Source organism: Pelophylax lessonae, assembly GCF_965119305.1.
Source record: "Pelophylax lessonae genome assembly, chromosome: 3".
In the NCBI taxonomy this organism is placed as follows: domain Eukaryota; kingdom Metazoa; phylum Chordata; class Amphibia; order Anura; family Ranidae; genus Pelophylax; species Pelophylax lessonae.
Genome location: NC_138770.1, coordinates 93,352,667 through 93,368,076, shown reverse-complemented (window position 1 = coordinate 93,368,076; position 15,410 = coordinate 93,352,667). Strand labels below are relative to the sequence as shown.

The 15,410-nt window shown below is 42.0% G+C and overlaps 1 protein-coding gene across 3 annotated transcripts in view; it reads left to right on the top strand.

Moving 5' to 3' along the window:
- The window catches only part of PKHD1 (PKHD1 ciliary IPT domain containing fibrocystin/polyductin), a 1,006,139-nt gene that overhangs the window by 488,231 nt on the left and 502,498 nt on the right, over positions 1-15,410 (top strand). For all 3 annotated transcript variants that reach the window (XM_082249887.1, XM_082249888.1, XM_082249886.1), the window contains exons 38-41: positions 2,278-2,485; positions 3,687-3,841; positions 5,430-5,624; positions 14,429-14,554. In XM_082249887.1, the coding sequence (XP_082106013.1) occupies positions 2,278-2,485; positions 3,687-3,841; positions 5,430-5,624; positions 14,429-14,554 (684 nt within the window). The remainder of the gene's footprint in view (positions 1-2,277; positions 2,486-3,686; positions 3,842-5,429; positions 5,625-14,428; positions 14,555-15,410) is intronic.

Genomic DNA, 15,410 nt, shown 5'->3' with positions numbered 1-15,410 from the left:
GCTCAACGTTGTGTAACTGACAGCTTTCCATTAACAATAATGCGTAATTCAATTGACAGCCATGAAAATTTACCTAGCAATATGTTGTCGTTAGAGCCAACTGCTCTTAGCATTTAAACGATCCTTTCAGCGAGCCTGCTAATTCCTGCAGGCAAATATTCCTTGTCGCATTCAATAGCACCATAGATTAAGTGGCAATAATGGAAAAGCAGTGCCAGCTGTATGCAGAAAGCGCTCAGGATAAAGTGCTTGGGCGCCATGAGTGACGATGGCAAAGCTGCCTAATAGGGATCACATTTATTTTTCTGCAAAAATGCCTCAAATTAAACAGGGACTTTTTAAAGTGAACCTGTGTTTTGTCAATGTTGGACAAAGCTATAGCTTTCCTTAATAGTGTTTGTCCCCTGCGGCATTTGTGTTCACCTTCCCTTTACTCCCCCCCTAGATTTATTCTCTGTTGGGGGTGTGGGGTGCACAAGAAATGTGACTTTTATTTCTTTGTAATGGGAACATGTGACTCCCTTACCTCTCATGTGATAGAGCTGGTACTTGGTGACTTAGTGAGGACATTGGTGCTGTCACATGGTTGGGGGGGGGTCACTGTGTGAGCTTCAACTAGGATTGACTTTGCGCTTACAGAGGATTCCTCAGCTGCTGAGTAATTTGGTGGGGAGTGAAGAGACGATTAAGTATGTGAAGCTGCTGCAAACAGCTTTAGACCCCATGCACACTGGACATGGGGCACTGTTACTTATTTGAAGATGCACTCTCCAGCCCTGCTGCCAACAGCCTGTAAAACTATGAGAGGCTGACAGTTGCTGCAGCTAGACAGGGATGGACAGTGCATCTAGTGGTATTAACATTTAGGACAGTATGCACCCAGGGATGAATGCCCTGAATGCAGACTGCGTGCGTCCTGGACATTGGTCCCTGGACACATACTGTTCTAAATATTCTTACCACTAGATGCACCGTCCAGCTACAGCAACTTCTGGCTCTCATAGAGTTTTACAGGCTTCCGGCAGTAGGGCTGGACAGTGCACCTGTGCTCTCTGCCTGCAGCTAAACAGAGAACACCATGCCTGTGGCTAAATTGCCCGTGGGTTTAATGCTTGGTGTATTATTCGGTGACAGGGTCATAATTGGCTCCAGTCAGGTGATCTGACACATTTTTTTCTAAATACCGCATGCAATGCTGAAAACGTAAATTTACTATTCCTTTTATACAAAAACGCTCAGTAAATACAGCATAAAATGACGATAAAGTCAATTCACTAAAGGAAATAAAAAAATACATGCAGTAAAAAAATAGTGACCCAGCGATAGTTAAGGAATGTGTTTTATATTAGCTGATTGTTAAGGAGCCGGCAACTGCCGACGTCCTTAACAACCAGTAAATGGCTGGTTGTTAAGGAGCGGGAGGCCGCCATATTCTTTACAACCATGACTCATCTGCTGACAGCAGAATGTAAACGAAAGAATTGCCGGCAATAAAAGATAAAAAAAAAAAAAAACAGCATGGGGGTCCTTCCCAATCCATACCAGGCCCTTCAGGTCTAGTATGGGTTTTGAGGGGAGCCCCAAAATCTATCCCAGACCCTTATCCAAGCATACAGCCCAGCTCCATGGCTTTTCAGCAGACAGAGGTGAGCATACTTGCTAACTGATGGGCTCATTCCCTGCTAAATCTACTCTGGCCAATGATATATTTTAACCAGAGCACAGGGGAGAGACAGCAAAATCCACAGTTGGATATAGCAGTCTACACATAGAAGTTATTGACACAGAGCATGGCCAAAAGTGTATAAAGAGAAGGAGAATGCTCTGTTTTCTGGTCCCATTCCTTTCATTCTCCTGCATATGGCCAGATCTAGCACAATCCAATATGGGATGGATATGATGGACTCAGTATCTCATTTGTTCCAATGCAAAACCACTCTCAATATTGCCCAACACCAAGGATCCACAGAGAGAACCCTCATAGTGCATAGTTTGTATTTAAATGGACAACACAAATGTATTGTACTTACATTTTTAGGGTGCCTAAGAGGTACCTCCACAAACCACTCTCACTTAGTACCCAGGCATGTGCCGCTTGTAACCACCGAGCTGGAGTACGCTCCAAATCCCGGATGTGACAAGGGGACAAAGGCAGAGGGGAAGACAGCGACATACCTCAAAGCATTTTGCACGTCTTTGGGAAAATTTTAGAGATCCGGTTCATATATTCTTAACTTCTTTGGACAGAAAATGTAGTCTTTCTACTTTTTTTTTTAGGCTGGGTTCCAAAAGTAATTTCTACACACTTGGCAACTCCAGCCAGAGCCAATGACACAGACCTGGTGCTAGTGGATCCCGTTGACTGGCGTGTAGGGGATGAAGTTGTCCTTTGCGGAGGAAGGTTGGAGGGTATCATCAAACAGCAAGAAATTCTAAACATACGATCCATTAATGGCACACACCTCTCTGTCAGCCCATCTCTGAGGTGAGCAACACCTTAAATTCATTAAAACCTCAGAATGGCAAAGCTGTTTTAAAGGCAATATAGACAGGTTAAATATTTTCCGAAGAACCTCAATTGTTTGTAAATGCCTTGTGTAAACTGAGGTGTTAGGTGAAGGAAAAGTATATTTCTCTTGATTGCAAGCTTCTATGAGCATGACACTTTCTTCTATTGTGTTGTTGTTTGTGCTTTTAGTTCTTGCAATAATTTTCCTATAATTTGCATGTGCTTATCACTGGATACATTTTATTTATTGTATTATTTGTATTACACAATCTTATAATCAGGGCTTTTTTTCAGCGGGAATGCGGGGGAACGCAGGTCCGGCACCTCCAGAACTGAATGAATGTAATGGCAAGGGATGCTGGGTGTGCTGGAGGGTCTGTTGATGCTGGCTAATAGGCTATCTATTGTTGCTGGAGGGGATCTATTTTTGCGGAGGATGGGGGTCTATAGTTGCTGGGGAGGTCTTCTGTTGCTCATGGGGGATGTATTGTTACTGGGGTGGGTCTTATGTTGCTGGTGGGTCAGTTGTTGCTGGGAGGGATTTATTGTTGAGGGAGAGGTCTTTGCCGTTTGCTGCTGGAGGGTCTATTGATGCTGGCTACTGGGTAATCTAGTATTGCTGGAGGGCATCTATTTGCGCAGAGGATCTATTGTTGCTGGGGAAGTCTGTTGTTGGTCGGGTATCTATTTTTGCTGGGGTGGGTCTTATGTTGCAGGGCATCAATCATTGCTGGGAGGGATCTACTGTTGAGGGAGGGGTCTAATGTTGCTGGCTGTTGGAAGTCCATTGTTGCAGGGGTGGATCTATTGTCACTGGGGTGTCCACTGTTTCTAGATCTATTATATTGCCTTTCTTGTTATTGTTAATTCTCTAAAAGGGGTGGTACTGGGAGGTGGGTAAGAGGTGAAACCAAGGAACGGTGTTCGGAGGTGGGTAGGGGACGGAGTCAAGGGGTCACTCAGAAGGGAGGAGTTCCTGCACCTATTCTCTGAGAAAAAAAGCCCTGCTTATAATAGATCTTTTTAGCACAGTACTATGAGCTGGCACTATAAAGTTTTTTTGTTTTTTTTACATGATGCCCGCTTTCTGTAATATTTACTTGTAGGCTTGAGTTTAGAATTTTAGAATTTTTAGGTGTCTTTTAATTTCACATGGTGTCAATTTTTTTGATTACAGGTTTTCCTATGACATTGTGAAGCAATTTATCGAAGCAGACTGGATACTTCTAAGACCTGTTATAGCTTTGCTAAGCAGGGATATTGTAGTACAAGGGAATATAACAGATGAATATATCAGCCACTACCAGCGGTGTCAGCAAGTAGGAGTGTCAGGTATACATGTATACAGTATGTATTGTGAGAGGGATAGGCTCAATTAGTAGTGACAGTGGTAAACCATGAAAGAGACAGGAATACCCAGGAACAGTCTGAGCAGGTTTGCCCTATATTTTTTAAAGCAAGGAAGCAAACACAGTTTTCAATACAGTAGGGCTAGGAGGGTATGTTAAAGCAAACCCATAACATAAAACCAACAAAACATCTGCTTGTCCAAGTTAATAACTAAACTCAAGTCAGTTTCTGATCAGCAGGATGCCTCCTGATAGGTTCCCCAATTGGCAGTACATATACCTTTTTAATGTTCTGTCAGCAGTTAGCCTTTTCACCCAGCAGCAGGCTCCCATAGCAGAGAAATTGAGAGAAAGAGCCCCAATCATCAGTCAGCTCACATTTGCTGTTACATGACTAGAACCCCATTACTTCTATAGCTTTCCTCAGGCTGACTTTCCAGCCGTTCCCAGGATGTATGAGGTCACATAACACTATAATATTGAGATGTCAGCTCCCAGGCCTGTTTTCTATAGTAAAAGTTTGGATAGACCCTAAACTACGATCTCATAAATATTGGATGATTGTATGTGTCCCAAGTGGTAGGTGTGGTTTAATGCCATGGGACAGGGTCTAATACCTGGCCCTAATCCCACAAAGAGGGTTGGCATTAGCTGTGGGTCAGCTCCCAGATTTCAAACTTTGGTCCTGCCCCTGTGGTGACCAGGCAAAGTGTCAAAATGTAAAGGTGGAAAGGCAGTCAAGCCAAGGCCGGAGATAAACAAGAGCATTCAGAAACCAGGCACAAGGTCATGGCAGGACTTAGACAGGAATTAGTAACCAAGATCCAAAAATGTGAACAGAAGCAATGAGAGATTAAAGTGGAGCTCCACCCAAAAGGGGAAGCTCAACTTGTCTGCCCCCCCCCCTCCGGTGTCACAATTAGCACCTTGATGGAGGGGGGGGGGGGGGGGGAACCATTGGAAAGCACAGTGTGATTCGCACATGCACATTAGGAAACTGGCTGTGAAGCCACAAGGCTCCACTTTAAGATCAGATTCTAAAGGCTAGTACACACGATGAGATTGTCAGATGAATGGTCGTCGAATAGCTTACTAAAGTACAAAAATTCTCTGCATTTTTAGCCAAAAACTATACAGATTAAACGGTGATCATATGATCTGGTATCATACAAGAAAAATGTTTGTGTTTGCCGGTTCGTAAACTTTTGGACGAAAGCTGTGTACTATCAATCAGATTATTGTACGACCGCTTCTAAAGCTGTATCTTTTGTATGATATTCTGATCGTGGGTACGGGGCTTAGAACTAGTCATAGTAAAACTAGTAGATTAGCATCTTTATGATAATTTCCTAGAGCACTTACAATGCATAACAGAAACTTTTGGTCATGCACATTGATAATAATGGGGATACTATGGGGACCTGTTTGGGCCCTAGGTCTCACCGTAGCCCCATATGTACTGCTATTTAATTCTACTAGTTACTGAATGTATAGCAGTAAATGTGATTATTCTGTATATACATACAAGTAACATGTTCTATTTGTTCTTTTTTTCTTTTATTTCTGTTTAGATATTTCTGAGTGTCCCTATGACAGAAGTGAGAAAGTTTTGGGATCTCAAGATTTGGGTTTGGTTTTCGTGACACAAGCTTTTGAAAATGAGTCGAATCGTATCCGCATATCTGGAGTCCAGTTCCTCCACATGGGCCAGGCTTTCAATAAGCCCCTTGGTGCTATAAATATTATTGGCAATGTCCCACTGTTCGGTATGAAACTATGGCACCATAAGTAAATAACAACAGAAAAACTTTGATTTATGCAATAAATATGCATATTGGTAAAAGATGCCCAAGGATTGGGAGAGTGGTTGGATGTATAACTGTAATCAAAGCTAAACTTCATTTTGATACCTATATAAAGGGGAGCAGCAGCCAAAAAAAAAAAAAGTCGGATTGGATGACTGTCACCTCATGTTAATAGCTGGCTTTAACCACTTGCCGACCGCCGCAAGTACATATACTGCGGCGGTCAGCCCCTCACAGGCAAAGTGACGTATGGGTACGTCACTAGCCTGTGAGGCTCTGGGGCGCGAGCGCGCGCCACCGGAGGCACGCTCCCACACGGTCACTGACTCCCCCGCGTGTGTGACCTGCGGACCCGATGTCTGCCGGTCACTCGCGATCGTCGGGTGGAGAGGGAGAAAGGCAGGTGGCTGATGTAAACAAGCCACCTGTCATTCTCCCCTGTGTAGGAATGGTGATCATACGGTTCTACTATGTAGGACCGTTGATCACTGTTCCTACAGCTCAAGCCACAGCCAATCACAGTTAGAATCACGCCCCTAGGGACACACACCACCCCTCCCTCTCAAAAAAGTTAACCCCTTCACTACCAGTGTCATTTTACAGTAACAGTGCATATGTATAGCACTGATTACTGTAGAAATGTCACTGGTAACCCCAAAAGTGTCAAAAATGTCAGTCAAGGGTCCGATCTGTCCGCCCCAATGTCGCAGTCCCGCAAAAAAAAAAATCGCAGATCGCCGCCATTACTCGTTAAAAAAAAAAACAACAAAAATCTTTCCCTTAGTTAGTAAATGCAATAACTTTTGCGCAAACCAATAAAAATACGCTTTTTGCGATTTTTTTTTACCAAACATATGTAGCATACAACAAATTGGCCGAAAATGTTAAAAAAATTTGAAAAATATTGTTATTTTTGCAAAATTGACGCTCTTTTTTTGTTTATAGCGCATGATCGAAAAATCGCACAGGTGATCAAATACCACCAAAAGAAAGCTCTGTTTGTGGGGAAAAAAGGACGTCAAATTTGTTTAGGTACAGCGTCGCACGACCGCGCACTTGTCCGTTAAAGTCACGCAGTGCCGAATCGCAAAATACCCCCTGGTCAGGAAGGGGGTAAAATCTTCCGGGGCTTAAGTGGTTAATGTCAAATGCTATGGCCTTACAATACTGTACTGTGTTCCCCCATGGCACACTATCCACATGCAATGTGTATAGTTCTCCAATTTTGCATTGGCCTCCCCTCGTTGTTCTCTTTACTTTACATTTCAGAAACATACTGGAGGATAAACAGCTTCTGACCACACTGTCCTTAGATTGTACGTACATGTATGATATTGGTCAGGGACGTTAGATTGTAACATCAGCAGTAGTTAACGGATATTATACTATATACTGAAGAAATATTAAATTTCTTAAGCAATGATTCCACCACAAAGCCTTTCAGTTGCAGTTCCACATTCCAAGAACAACTCAAAATTCCAACAATGTAGGCAGAACCTGTTTTGAAAGCACATGGAGAAATGTCACTAGATTAAACCCTGCAATAGCAAGCATGTTGTAATATGAATAAACCCCACAAGTTATACTGGAGCAATTCATTTGCTATGTTCTAAAGATCCAAACTTGGGTATCAGACAGCATTCACATACAGATGTGGTCATTTTCAAACAATTTGCACAAATTGACTTTGCACTCAAATAATAATGTATTATTATTTTATTTTTATTTAGCTTTGGCTTAATTACTTTTTGATGTAATTGCTGTGATTTCCCCTCACTTCCTGTCCCAGTGACAACTTGTGCCTATAAAGCAACTCAAAGCTCAAACTCAGTTGGCCATGGCCAGGAGACATCAGGTCATGTGTCTAGCCTATCTTGATTTCAGCAAATCATTTGATAAAGTTCCACATAATGATCTAATACAAAAGTTGTACAAGCTAGGACTTAGCCCTTGTGTGATTCAGTGGAAAGGTTTGTTGGGTAAGGTATGTCCTTTTGCTGATGACACAAAGATGTTTAAAAGGGTTCATATCCCTGGAGGTGTCTGTAACATGGAACGTGATTTCTTTGAAGATTGGTCAAAGCAGTGGCAACTGCAGTTCATTGTTTCTAAATGTAAAATAATGAATTTATGGAAAATTAATCCCTTGATAGAGTACAACTTTGGGGGTACAGTGTTGGCACTACAGAGGAAACAGATTTGGGGGTACTTGTTACAGATGATTGCAAAATTGCGAACATTGTGGCCAGGCAGTGAAAAATGCGAATTGAATTCTATGATGCATCACCAGAGGGGTCACCAACAGGAGGAATTAGGTCATCATTCCCCCATATAGATATTTATTGAGACCTCATTTAGAATACTGTGTCCAGTTCTGGAGACCTCCCAAAAAGATATTGATAAGATATAACAAGGCCAGAGACCAGTAATATAAATGGTAAAAGACCTGTGGTATAACACATATCAAGAGAGACTTCAGGAACCTAATACCTTCACGCCGACTGCCTCCCAGCCCTTAAAGAGTTCTTAAAGATGGGAGGTGGAGGCTGGCATACGGGTCATGTGACTGCTGTGATTAGCTGTTACAGCGATCACATGTTTAGAAGGCTCCTAAAAGCAAGGATGGATTCAGAACTTTTGGATCTCCACCGGCTACTGTGCAGGGAGCGCTCAGCACAGTAAGTTTTTACACAGGCCCACCCGCCGAGAGACCGCATTTATGCAGGAAGTGCTTATTATGTACAGCCTATGGGAAAAAAGGGAAAGGGGAGACATGATAGAAACCTTTAAATACATCAAGGGAGTAAATAGGATTCAAGAGGGCAGTTTTTCAACATAAAACCAAGAAATCACCTGCGCTAATAGACAAACAAACAAATATAATAAGATTGTCAAAGCTACTAACACAATTCTCCTGTTCAAGGAACATAAAAAATTGTATAACACAAATGTAGTGCTGAAGACATCATTAAAGTCCAACGTATAAAAAATCAGCTTTAAGAGAAAAATCCAAAAAAGTGTGTTTTATCTGAATTATTTTATATTATAATATTTTTCATATGTATATGTTTATTATGCCTGCGAATATGTAGCATTTTTGTCACATGTGTTTAGCAGCTGCTGTTTCCAGCCATGAGATGGCGGTACCAATGTCCTCTATTGAGGGATATGGCACATCATATATTTTATTCTCTTTTTTAAAAATTCTATTTCATTCGTTCTGGTGTGCCTTTAATACTTGCCAGTCAATGTTATTTATATATTATCCATTAGATTTTTTGATGTTGTTACATCCAGTATTATAATTTTCCCGTTTAGAGTTTTGCAGGATGTTGTACTTTCCCTATGGAACTCATTTGTATGAGTTTACCAGATGTTGTTGTTTTCCATATGGAACGCACTTGCATAAGTTTTGGTTTTGGTGTCATGACATGTCTGCCCCTGGAACACATCTGCGTCACTTCTGACACACTCTTACTGATATTAATTCGGCTCTAGGCGCATCTATGTAATTTCCGGTGTGGCGAAGCGTTACACCCGCCTTCTGGAATGCAACTGCATCACTTCTGGGGCCACCTTGTTGATTACTTTCTGGGTCTCCATTATGTTTATAGTTTTGTTTTCACTTCTGGGGCACTATCATATAAATTCAGGGATAGGCACATACGTGACCACGCCCCTAATGAGGTCTGTTTGTGACGAAACACGTCGGGAGCAGCCAGGTTACGTGACGTCGCCACACTGGATAGTCGGCCATACTGTTGTTTGAAAACACTAGCTAGATCATGAGGAACTACATGCCCTTTTAATGCTTCTGTTTGTAAGTACCTTAGTTCTTATAAATACATTGTTTGTGAGTAATACTGTTCAATGAAGTTCATTCTTACTTATCCCTACATACATCCTATGTGAGAGCCTATATATGGTGGATCATGCCGGTATACTAAAGATCATTTATGCCATAACTGTGCAGAGTTGGATTGAGACATGTCTAAGCTTTATTGACTACTCTTTAACCAGTAGTCCATCCTTTGTGGTAAGGGTCAGTATGAACTCTTTTCTCTGGTGGCAGATCCTTCCCAGCACCTTTCTGTGTGGTTCTGCACTTTTTTGAATTTTTCGCTTAAAGCTGCTTTTTTATATGTTTGACTTTAATGACGTCTTAATCACTGCATTTGTGTTATACCAGTTTTTTCAATATGAAGCCAAGATCAAGAACATGGGGACATTACCTCAAACTAGCACAGAGGAAGTACAAAACTAAACTTAGAAATTGTTATTTTACTAAAAGGGTAGATGATGCCTGGAATAGACTTCCAACACTGGTAATGAGTCAGTCAACAGTAAGTGACTTCAAACATGCTTGGGACAAACATAGTATCTCACAAAAGTAAGTGCACTCCTCACATTTTTGTAAATATTTTATTATATCTTTTCATGTGACAACACTGAAGAAATGACACTTTGCTACAATGTAAAGTAGTGAGTGTACAGCTTGTATAACAATGTAAATTTTCTGTCCCCTCAAAATAACTCAACACACAGCCATTAATGTCTAAACCGCTGGCAACAAAAGTGAGTACACCCCTAAGTGACAATGTCCAAATTGGGCCCAAAGTGTCAATATTTTAAGTGGCCACCATTATTTTCCAGTACTGCCTTAACCCTCTTGGGCATGGAGTTCACCAGAGCTTCACAGGTTGCCACTGGAGTCCTCTTCCACTCCTCCATGAAGACATCACGGAACTGGTGGATGTTAGAGACCTTGTGCTCCTCCACCTTTTTTTTTTGAGGATGCCCCACAGATGCTCAATAGGGTTTAGGTCTGGAGAAATGCTTGGCCAGTCAATCACCTTTACCCTCCGCTTCTTTAGCAAGACAGTGGTCAATCACCTTTACCCTCAGCTTCTTTAGCAAGGCAGTGGTTGTCTTGGAGGTGTGTTTGGGGTCGTTATCATGTTGGAATACTGACCTACGGCCCAGTCTCCGAAGGGAGGGGATCATGCTCTGCTTCGGTATCACAGTACATGTTAGCATTCATAATTCCCTCAATGAACTGTAGCTCCCCAGCAGAGGCGTACCTAGGGTCTCCAGCGCCCTTGGCGAGAAGCTGTATCGGCGCCCCCCCCCGCCCCATCATTAAAGAGCAAGGGCCCTTTCACACGGGTGTTCCGCATGTCCGTATATCATCCTATTTTTTTGCGGGTGATACACGGAGATAATGTATGTCAATGGCATTGCAGATGTCAGTGGATGACCATTGGACCATGTCAGTGGATGTTCCGTTTTTTGGAACAGAACCCTATTTTTGTTCTGTTTAAAAAATGGAACGGATGCAAAATCGGATGTCAGCGGTGTCATCCGCTGACATCCGCAATGCCCATAGACATGCATTATGTCCGTATATCATCCGCAAACGGATGGGATGACATGCGGATGTACGGAGCAGAGTGCAGTATAGAGGAGGCCAGTCCACATCCTGTGTGTGTGTATATATATATATATATATATATATATATATATATATATATATATACATATATTTAGTGCAGTATAGAGGATGCCATATCCTGTGTGTATATATTATATATATAGTGCATTATAGAGGAGGCCACATCCTGTATATATATATATATATATATATATATATACACACACAGGATATGCCATCCTCTATGCTGCACTATATATATAGTGCAGTATAGAGGATGCCATATCCTGTGTGTGTATATATATATATATATATATATATATATATATATATTAAAAAAGAATAGCGCACACATGCAAAAGAAATGACTATCAAATATGGAGACAATCCATAAATAAAAATGGGGATTTAGTCCCACCATATGGCCATATCGTGCTTAAGCCCACCACTGCGCCAAAGTATATATATATATATATATATATATATATATATATATATAGTGCAGTATAGAGGATGCCATATCCTGTGTGTTAATATTATATATATACAGGATGTGGCCTCCTCTATAATGCACTATATATATATATATATATATATATATATATATATATATATATATATATATATATATATATATAATATATACACACACAGGATATGGCATCCTCTATACTGCACTATATATATATATATATATATATATATATATATATATATACACACACACACAATGTGGCCTCCTCTACATATATATATAGTGCAGTATAGAGACCACATTCTGTATATCATATATATTATGGTCTACTCTACAATGAATTTTAAAAAATGTCTTCTTCTTTAAGTTCTAATGGTACCTGGAGCCAGCCAGCTAAGCTTCTGTCATTCTGTCACTCACTGCCAGAGAGAGTGCAGCATTCATCCTCCACCAGGCAGCCTGCTGAGCCTGGAGCTAGGAGCCTGCTGATGACGAGTTATGTGGGCGGAGCCCTGTGGCGAGGGGAGCCGCCGGCCCGCCCATCGCACCGAGCCTCCGACACACACAGTAACAGACAGTCTGGACAGTGGACAGCGAGCTCCGGGCGGCTTCCGGGATTGGAGTGGAGCGGAGCGGGCGGGGGGGGGGGCGCCAGCCGCGGGGCCCGGGGGGCGCAGGCTTAACGGAGGATCGGCAGGAGCAGTAAGTCACTGCTTCTACACTACAATGCCAGTGTTTTTCCGCACCCCCTCGGCCTGCGCCCCTGGTGGGCGCCATTCTGGCCAACCCCACGGTACGCCCCTGCTCCCCAGTGCCAGCAGCACTTATGGAGCCTCAGACCATGACACTCCCACCACCATGCTTGACTGTAAGCAAGACACACTTGTCTTTGTACTCCTCAGCTGGTTGCCGCCACACATGCTTGACACCATCTGAACCAAAAAGTTTATCTTGGTCTCATCAGGCCACAAGACATGGTTCCAGTAACCCATGTCCTTAGTCTGCTTGTCTTCAGCAAACTGTTTGTGGGCTTTCTTGTGCATCATCTTTAGAAGAGGCTTCCTTCTGGGACGAAAGCCATGCGGACCAATTTGATGCAGTGTGCGGCGTATGGTCTGAGCACTGACAGGCTGACCCCCCACCCCTTCAACCTCTACAGCAATGCTGGCAGCACTCATACGTCTATTTCGCAAAGACAACCTCTGGATATAAACAATAAAGGTGACCAGCGCTACGGAATATCTCAAGTGTAAAGGATTTTTGTAAAATACAGGTGTAAGCGGCCACAAACCAACCCCTGGAGAACCAAGGGCAAGATGTATGTCAAAAGGAAAAAAGTTTGTATACAGCGCTACCTGTTTGAGCAGTTTCTATAAAAAAAGGGGGGAATGGTAACCCCTATATAAGTGTATGTGCACCCAAAGAAACTTACTAAAGTGCTTAGTGCAGGAGGTGAATTAGAAAACACCCCCCGAGGGGAACGAAAGTGCACAGTGACAAATAAATAATGTGCTATACGTGACTGCTCATATGTTTAAAAAATATAAAACTGATAACATATAAAGTGCCAGTGAAAAATGTGCAAAAAATGCAATATCAATAACAGTATGCCAAATATTTTATTATATTAAAAGCACACCCTACAGGTGTAATAGATAATGGTGAATAAGTGAAAGTTCAAACACAAAGTGTATTGTGAGTGAGGTGCCCAAAGATAGCAACCAATTGGTAACACTCTCACCCGGTAATCCTCTTCTGGGCCAGAGAAATGGATATGTAGCCACAGAGGAAAAAAATCCAATCCAAAGCTAGGGGTTCCTTCAGCCCGGCAGACCACGTTGGGAGCTACCTCCCTAAAGATGTATTAATTTGCGGTGCTCAAGCAAAAAGATACGGGACCCCAATAGCGTAGCAATCCATATAATGTACAGTAGCAAGTGCAGATAAAACTTACACTTCGGACAGATCACATCAGCCGTAGATAGGACGCCAGGACGCTTCCGCTTCCGCGTTCCACGGCTCCGAACCACTCAGACTGGAAGTGACGTGTGGCGTACGTAGCTCTGCCCTACGCGTTTCATCATCAGACGTCTACTGGAGCGCCTAACCTCTGGATATGACGCTGAGCACATGCACTCAACTTCTTTGGTTGAACATGGTGAGGCCTGTTCTGAGTGGAACCTGTTTTGTTGTACCACTGTATGGTCTTGGTCACTGTGCTGCAGCTCAGTTTCAGGGTCTTGGCAATCTTCTTATAGCCTAGGCCATCTTTATGTAGAGCAACAGTTCTTTTTTTCAGATCCTCAGAGAGTTCTTTGCCATGAGGTGCCATGTTGAACTTCCAATGACCAGTATGAGAGAGTGAGAGTGATAACACAATATTTAACACACCTGCTCCCCATTCACACCTGAGACCTTTTAAGACTAACGAGTCAAATGACACCGGGAAGGGAAAATGGCTAATTGGGCCCAATTTGGACATTGTCCCTAAGGTGTGGACTTACTTTTGTTGCCAGCGGTTTAGACATTAATGGCTGTGTATTGAATTATTTTGAGGGGACAGCCAATCTACACTGCTATTCAAGCTGTGCACTCACTACTTTACATTGTAGCAAAGTGTCATTTTTTCAGTGTTGTCACATGAAAAGATATATTAAAATATTTACAAAAATGTGAGGGTGTACTTACTTTTGTGAGATACTGTAGATCTATACAAAACAAACAAAAAACAAAAACAAAAAACTGGGCAGACTTAAAGGACTACTTATTCTTTTTTTTGCCGTCTATTTCTGTGTGTATAATAAATTCTTCAACATTTGGGTTTGTGTTATAATATTGCATTCTTTGCTCTTGATACAGGTTCTTACATACAGAGATCCATTGTGAAGAATTCCTTTGCACGAGGTGGCATTCTGACTGGAGTTTCACATTTTACAGTGGTGGAGAATATCTTCTACGATATTCAAGGTCATGGCCTGATTGTTGGTGAGATATTTAATATCAATGATAACAGTCATTTTTTAAGATGCAGTTTTATCTAATTTGGCTGAATTATGACCAAAATGATTGTGTTTTGTTCATGCTCTATCTTGCTTCTTACTTATTACCTCCATGTCCCCGATCCACTTACATTTCCTTCAGGGCCTTTTAGGAGTATATGCTGCCCTAGGCTCCAATAAGCATTTCACTCCATTCTCATAAATGTTCAAAGAAGATCCAATCTAATGAGTTTATGAGTGCATGGAAAAATTCTCATTTATTTTGGTATACTGAACATAGCTGTTCCCTCACTTCAATAGTTCATACTTTTGTATAATTTGTGGTTCCTTATTAGACTGCAAGTTATGATGAGCAGGCCCTCCTCTATCTCCTGCTGGGTTTAAATCTTCGTTGTATTCTTAGTACGTTATTTAGGTTTCCTTTAGGTACCTTTTAAATGGGTGTTCCCTCAATCCACTTCTGACCTGTAATAAGACTCATCAAAAGTGGACTGCTATGTTAACTTATCAGGGGATCCATAGACAGATCCCCTGCTGCGACGGATCAGAAAGGAAATAGATGCCACATTGGTAACATCCGTGTCCATTCTAATCCTATTCTGTTTCTCCTCCATCTTGTGATGGAGCCCGTTCGAGTCTGTTGGAAAGAACACATGTTCTCATCCAGGTTGATATGATCCAACCTAACAGGGGACCCACCTATATATGGAAGAGGACTTTGGATATCAACTGGGACAGCAGCCACCAGTGCAATGGACACTTCTTATTAAGCCCAGACTCCCAATGACACATTCCCATGGGGTGTGTAACCATGCAGCCTGGGCTGACAATGGAAATCTGAA